At 32.8% G+C, this 7,834-nt stretch overlaps 1 protein-coding gene across 1 annotated transcript; it reads left to right on the forward strand.

Annotated features, from left to right (window-relative positions):
• Positions 1-1,082: 1,082 nt before the first annotated feature.
• Positions 1,083-6,721, forward strand: LOC108569063 (peptidoglycan recognition protein 3-like). Its single transcript, XM_017930455.1, has 7 exons — positions 1,083-1,131; positions 1,191-1,405; positions 1,462-1,573; positions 1,639-1,815; positions 6,011-6,225; positions 6,277-6,388; positions 6,448-6,721. Exons 1-7 carry the CDS (start codon positions 1,083-1,085, stop codon positions 6,645-6,647), a joined length of 1,080 nt encoding a protein of 359 aa, XP_017785944.1. The 3' UTR covers positions 6,648-6,721.
• The last annotated feature ends 1,113 nt before the right edge of the window (positions 6,722-7,834 follow it).

Genomic DNA, 7,834 nt, shown 5'->3' on the forward strand with positions numbered 1-7,834 from the left:
AAATAAAACGAAAGTTTATAATTTTTGGCGCACAACGTGGGGCTTCTTATAATTCTTAAGCGATTTGTAATTAGTCAATTATAAAGCCTAATAACTAATGTTAACAAACTATAAAGAACAATTTTAAGAACATTTTACAAAAAGAACTTTAATTTTTATGTAATAATCATAGATTAAATGATGAGGAAAAACACGATAACCAATAATATAAGTATAGAATTTTCCACGATTCGCGAACAAAAATTCCTCTGTTTCATTGTTTCTATTAATTAAACATTCGTACTATAGACTACATTGAAAATAAAGTAGACTTAAGTATAATTCGGTTCTCGAACAACAAAAAACTTTTCGATTTCTAGACATATTATAAATTTAACACCAGGCAAATTGGAAATAAATAGAAATAAGTAATCATTAATATGTGAAATTCAAATCATTATTTGAAAATACAAATTTAAAAAAAAATAATTATTATATTTTCTCATCTCAAATATTTGCTTTATTTATTATAAAAATAAAATGCATATTAATAAAGTCTATAAAAACAATGTCATTGTATTATTTTAAGTATTGACCTTTTTGTTACAATTATTATGTTTCCAATACATTTTAAATAAAAATTTCAGCGTTTTTCATATCCTTAAAATATATCCAATGTAATTTTTAAAACAGTGAAAACGCTCAAAATGAACAAAAAAAAAATGTGAATAACAAATTGGAATTAATATAAATATTAAGTAGATATTAGTATAATTTTTTTCCGAACACAAAATTCAAAATAAAATTGACAATATATAGAAATAAGTGGATTTCTTATGTTTTACTCTTTCTCTTTCAATAAAATAAATATAATCAATGTTTACGTTTAATTGATGATTATCTAACTGTTACATTTTATATTAATTTTTAGCAAATCTTTTCATCAAATTTTTGCATTTATCTTCGAACGATGACGATAAGTTGACGGAAACCGAAATCTGGAGATGTGATCTTCATATCTAGAGATTCATATCTAGAAATATCCGTTTTTAGGACTATAAAAGCTGTGGACCATCGAGGATGCAGTATCAAATCGATACAAGATGTTGTCCAAAGTGTTGGTATTCGCAGTCATCTGCTTCGCAGCAGCCCGTGAGTTTCCATAATATAAGAATTCAGACCATGAAAATACTCGATTTTCATTCTTATAGATTCCCTCACAATCGTGAGCAGAAGCGAGTGGGGCGCAAAACCACCAAAGAAAGTCACCAATTTACCGACGAACCCACCATCTCACGTGGTCGTCCATCACGCTTCCAGTCCGAGCTGTTACAGCAAAGCCGATTGCATCAAGAGAGTGAAATCTTTCCAGGATTATCACATGGGACCAGACAACAGCTGGGACGATATCGGCTACAACTTTGTCGTAAGTTTTCTCAATTAATTGTTAAATAAACGATAGTTAATCACTTGGATTTACAGGTTGGTGAAGACGGTAACGTTTACGAAGGTCGCGGCTGGGGAAAACAAGGTGCTCACGCCAAACCATTGAACAGCAAGAGCATCGGAATCTGCGTTGCTGGAACTTTCAACGGTAATCTTGATGTGTAAAGTGTGCAAGATTTGTCATCGAGTTTTGTTTTGTTTTTTTTTGTACAGGTGCTGCCCCCAATGCCGCCGCTCAAAAGGCCGTCAAGGATTTGATCGCTTACGGTGTTTCCAACGGAAAGATCCAAAAAGGCTACAAATTGGTCGGACATCGTCAAGTTGACAACACTGACTGTCCCGGAACAGCCTTCTACAACGTCATCAAGGGATGGCCACAGTGGACAGCCAGTCCTTAAATCTATGACCTGTACTTAATTAATTACTTTAAAACATAATACCAAAATAAAAACGCATTGAAAAAAAAAACCTCTAATTGATGATTAATTACCAAATTAAAAAAAGAAAAACGCTATGAATTTTGTAGCTAAAATAAAATTTAAGGCGCACAACGTGGGGCCTCTTATAATTCCTAAGCGAGTAGTATTTCGTCATTTCAAATACCAAATAACTTATGTTAAGAAACTGTAAAGAAAAAATTTACAAAAAAAATAACTATAATTTTTAGGGCTACACTAGATTAATGATAGATTAAATGATACCTCAAGAAATAAACTTCTATTTTTAGACTTTCACTTTCTTTCTTCCCCTCTTTTTTATTTACTTCGTCCACGTTTCATAGTATTAACTGTGGAAACTGTGCAGATAAAATTAATTAATGAAAATGTTCTCGAGGGACTACTCTTGCCGAGAGTTTATTTATCGGATCCGTCGTGGTCGCCGCCGCAATGTTTGGGTTTTCGTTTTTGTTTTTAGTTTTCTTTTGTTCTCTTGTATTGATTCCTTACGGAAGCCGTCGACGCCGCCTCTTCACCATCACCATCTTCATCATCATCATCAAATAGAGGGTCTGAATTATATCGCGCGACCGGAACGGAAACGTTAATTACTCCTGTTTGCGATCATCCTCGACCGTCATCTCGTTGTGTCTACCTCTATGCAATCTATTAATAATATAGAAATCTTGTTGGCGATCAACGTTGGTCACCCAATATATAACAATTAAAAAATAGAAAATTTTCATGAAAAACTCTCTTGTCGCTTAAGAATAAATTCCTCATGTAAAAAGATTAGCTTTGGCTAAGCATAAATTCACTTCCTCTTTGTGCGTGCAGCTTTTTTTTCATTCTCACTTGTTTTGCTCACCGGCTCACCACGATCTCGATTTAAAATCGCTAAACACTTTATAGCACTCTTGTTTTTTTTTTCTTTAATTTTTGCGGCCGCGAAATATGCGAGGGATAAAAAAAATATAATCGTAATAGCACGAACGCCTCTAGTCCGAGGTGTTTGTGTGTGTGCATTTATGTATTTGCATGTTGTTGTTGTTGGTTTATTTTTTTGTTGTTTTCACTCTGGTATTTATTTATTTTCATCCTCCGCCATCATCAACGCGAAAACCTTTTCGATCTGATGCGAAGGGTGGAAAAAAAATGTAAAACTAACAAAAAAAAAAACAAAAAGGTTTGTGTGAAAACAAAGCCGATGAAAACATTTCCATTTCGGCGCGTTTATTAATGCACACAACGCGATGTTTGTCTGTAAATCTATATTTTTTTTTTTTGATGGAATAACTTCTTCAGCAAATTCAAATTTTCATCCGCAGAGATGCATTTATTATAGGCAGAGAGTCGAACCGAAATTAATTTCGTTCCGGTTTACGGTTACGTCCCAAGTAAATGTTTATCGTTCCAGATTCGGTTATTTGTTTCGTCTAAAAATTTCGGTTCAGTTCCGGTTCGGTTCCGGTTGAAATTAAAATTTAAAATCAAGTCCAATATCAAATTTGTATTTAATTATCAATTATAAAATTTAAAATACAAAAGAAATAAAAATTGATTAGTAACTAGTTTAACACATGCACTTTGTAATGTTTCTTCAGTCATGTTTACAGTAATATCCTTTTTTAATTAAGTGATTAAAAAAGGTGTTGAGTTTGTTCTAATGTTACTTACGCAAGACTTGTGCTTGCTCTTTCTTCTTCAGATTTTCTCTTATTAGTCAATGGTTGATTTGTGGTGATTGAGGATTCATTTCTATTTATGATTAAGCGTTCCCTTGATGGTTTTCTTTATTATGTTTATTTGTTTATTTTGAAGAAAAATTCAGAGAATTCAAAGAGACTTCATCGATGTTTCTTATAGATTATTTGTTTACATACTCTATTCACAATAGACCGACCAACACAATTTTTCCTTCCGGTTACAGTTACGGTTCAGTTAAAAATTTCGGTTATTTTCGGTTTACGATTTTCGATTCGGTTCGACTCTCTGATTATAGGATTCTAATTATTGGTTTAGTGTTGTAGTACGTGAATATATTAGCATGTTAAAAAATAATTAATATTTTTCATTTTTTTTTAAATTTATCAACTGTTTTTAATTATAAATTTTATGCATTTGTTTTTAATGAATTAACAAATGTTTTTACAAAATTTGGATCCTAACGTGGGGTACCCAATATTTCATGATTTACAAAAACATTATCAAACTAATTTTTTTAGTAATTCCAACTCATATACAAAAAGTAAGTGTTTGCTCTCATCCTTGACTCGACGATTAAATTCAATTAAAAAAAAGTAAAGCAAATCGGTTATTATAATGGAGGTGATAATATTAAACTGCCTGCGCCGCAGTTTGGTTGAATTGCACGAAGAGTTATAATTATCTACGACTCCACCGATATTACAAATTCTAATGTGATCTTAAAAGAAAGAACGAACGACTGCACTTCGAGCAATCTGAAATTGCAGTTGGAAATTTTTAAACTTCTTTTCGTTTTGGTAAATTTTAGCATCTACGCATGAATACGTGACACGTCGTAGTTGTAGTGATAGTAATAGTAATGAAGAGCGTCGATAATTTGAGGTCGTAGGAAAGTTGCGTCGATTTACTCGAAACCATTATTGCATTAACTTTGTATGTGTACATACGCGATATCATAATTAGAGGACATAAAACATGATTTCGCGTTTGCACGTTCCGTTCGGGAATCGGCGCCTCGCCGATTAATATTGATGATGATGATGATGCGGCGGCGGCGATCGATTCGCAAATAATAAATGCAGTCTTCTTCGCGTCCTTCAACAATCCTCCTTTCTTTCTTTCATTCGCTACGTAAACCGTAAACGAAGTCGCTTCGGTCTGCACAAAAAAACGTGAAAATACTGCGAGCTACTCCATTTTATTAGGCTAAATGCCTAGTTATAAAATTAAATTGTTCCCCGGCGCCAATGATCTAGCGGGCTGCATTAAACCCAGGCAGACGCTCAGACTTGCTGTGCAGAAGGTCGACACACATATATAAATATATAATGCACACACAATCCGCTACAACAGATGCAATCATTTAACTTATTCCCAACAAGAAGAGAGAAAAATATGAAAAAAAAGAACTTTGATGAACATTTTCAATAATTTAACATCTACATTCTCCCTGACTTGTCTACAAGTTGTACAAGAATTGATCGCTTATGGTGTTTCCAATGGAAAGAAGATTCAATCCAATTACAAATTGGTCGGACATCGTCAAATTGACAACACTTATTTTCCCGGAAGAGCCTTCTACAATGTGATCAATGAATAGATGAACTGATCATGCCAACCCTTGAAAAACTCCCTCACAATCAACCGAAAGATGTCACTGTTTACACAGTCGTTACATACAAGAAAATAAATAAACAATATTTCAGAAAAATCATAATTCCCCCAAAAAAACTTTGATTATTCCATTTTCAATAATTTAACAACTACATCCTCCTGTGTACATTTATGCCATGCGATTAACTCATAAGAATGAATAAAATCTTGTGGCTTGTACAAGAATTGATTGCTTATAGTATTTCTAATGGAAAGAAGATTCAATCCAATTACAAGTTGGTCGGACATCGTCAAGTTGACAACACTGATTCTCCCGGAACAGCCTTCTACAACGTGATCAATGAATAGATGAACTGATCATGCCAACCCTTGAACATACATACAAATAAACAATATACTACTAATACTAACAATACTAATTTTTAGTTCACTTTTCATTAGCTTTCATAAAATTATGCTATATATAAGGAAAAACATTATTTTTCTTGATAAAAATTGTATAAAAAATGTACATATTTATAATTAAACACAAATAGAAACTTATAATTTACGGATAATTGATTACTCAATGAATCGAATAGAAAAATTTGAAAATTCATGATGTAAAAATAGTACATTTTTGTCGACAAACAAAATCTCAAGTGGTTTCCGATAAACATAAAAGCAAAACAAAATCCTGAATTGGACATTGCGACGTGAATTAGTAAAAAGCAAACATGTTTACATCCAGAATTTGCTTATTCGCACTTTGCTATTATTTCACTTCAACACGTAACACGTTTATTTACAAACTATGAATTCATTGTTTGTTAATATTTTCCTTGCAGAATCTTTGAATATAATTTCAAGAAGCGGATGGGGCGCAAGACCTCCAGTTTGGGATTCACCAAATCAGGTGATAAAACCAGCTTCTTTCGTAAACATTCATCACGGAAAATCTTCAAGTTGCTACGACAAAACCTCTTGCATTTCCAAGGTGAGATCGTACCAGAACGAGCATATCGATGGTAAAGGTTGGAGCGATATCGGCTATAATTTTGTTGTAAGTATTCACAATTTAACATAACATAGAGAATAATCAACTTAATTTTAGGTTGGAGAAGATGGTAATGTTTACGAAGGTCGAGGATGGGATAAAAACGAAATAAGTCCAAACCTTCCAAACAGTAAAACAATCGGAATTTGCGTTATCGGAACTTTCAACAGTAAAAAGAAAATTGTTAAACAAATAATTCCAATTATTATTTTTTTCTTTTAAATATAGATGGAGCTCCGAACGTCAAAGCTTTGAACGCCATCAAAGAGCTAATGTCATCCGGCGTTGCCAACGGAAAAATCGCGGCCAACTATAGATTGATTGGTCACCGACAGTTCGATTCTACCGATTGCCCAGGCGATGCCCTCTTCAAAATCATCAAAGGTTGGCCGCACTGGTCACCGTACTCGTTACGAAACGCACACTAGATTCAAATTAAATTTAATTACCAGCTATTTTCACTCATCTAAATTCGTGCGCTAATAAATAATTGTAATTACGACCATTAATTATTAATTTAAAAAAAAAACAACAACAACAAGGAGGCGACTCAAAGCTAATTTCGATATTAATTGTAGGCAGGCTGCTGCCAAATAAAAGAAATACGGAAATAAAACAAAATTGTAGTCGTTTGTTCGGACAAGAGCTCTAATTAAACTCGCGAATTAAGTGCAATAGTGTTATAAATAGAGAAGGAGAGGAAAATGGATCAGCTTATTGCGAATTTACGGGCGGCAGTAAAACCGGGTCTCTTCGGAGGTCGATGCAACATTAACGCCGTAATTCGCATAATAAATTGGGATGGGGTCCCACAGATCCCAACTTCTTGTCCTCTTCAACATCCTCCTTCACTCGATACACTCGAAAACAAATTATGCATGAATAAGACGGAGCGAAACGACCGCTCCACCTCGTCATTCTTAAATTGTGTTATTTCTCATATTTCTGTAATGCCGCTAGATGGCGTATCATTTTGACGCACATTTGTAGCATTCGTTAATATAGACAACTTGTTTTACACGTTTAATAATATTAGAAAAATCGCAAAATTCTAGACAAATTTATATAACACAATTAATAGAATAACAATATAAAAATTAATAAGATAAATATTTCATATAATAAATGTATATTATACCAATATGTGCTGCATTTGTTACGGCGAAAAAGTTTTGATTTGAAAGATCAAAGTGGAAACGCCGCGACGCGAATGAAAATAAATACCTGATACAAACCTCTACTTTTTTGTTTTTTCGTTCTCTCTATATCTCTCATACATTATTTACTCGGCGCACACTTTTATATATATAAATACATATATGGATGAAGTATTCGGTTTCCAAGCAACAACAAACATAAAACATGATAAATAAATAAATAAATAAATAAATAAATGAATAACGTTGCGCAGTTAACATGTTTAATTTAGTGCGTTTGTAATCACACACATACTAGATTTATAATTAATTTAATATAAACTTTTTATATAACTACAAATCCATAGTGAAAAACTTGGATAATCTCTTTTATTAACTCATAATTATTTTAACATTTCACTAATGAATCGAATGAGTAAATAAAAGTAAATAATATAAATTGTAGGGCTTTTTAACTC

Source organism: Nicrophorus vespilloides, unplaced genomic scaffold (genome assembly GCF_001412225.1).
Source record: "Nicrophorus vespilloides isolate i.1.1-1 unplaced genomic scaffold, Nicve_v1.0, whole genome shotgun sequence".
NCBI lineage: Eukaryota > Metazoa > Arthropoda > Insecta > Coleoptera > Silphidae > Nicrophorus > Nicrophorus vespilloides.

What these genes read in the sequence shown, in the direction of transcription:
- LOC108569063 (XM_017930455.1), top strand. Translation starts at nt 1,083, where the DNA reads ATGTTGTCCAAAGTGTTGGTATTCGCAGTCATCTGCTTCGCAGCAGCC. An exon ending in ATGGCCACAGTGGACAGCCA is followed by an intron (nt 1,816 to 6,010) that starts GTCCTTAAATCT and finishes TTTTCCTTGCAG; the next exon opens with AATCTTTGAATATAATTTCA. An exon ending in ATATCGGCTATAATTTTGTT is followed by an intron (nt 6,226 to 6,276) that starts GTAAGTATTCAC and finishes ACTTAATTTTAG; the next exon opens with GTTGGAGAAGATGGTAATGT.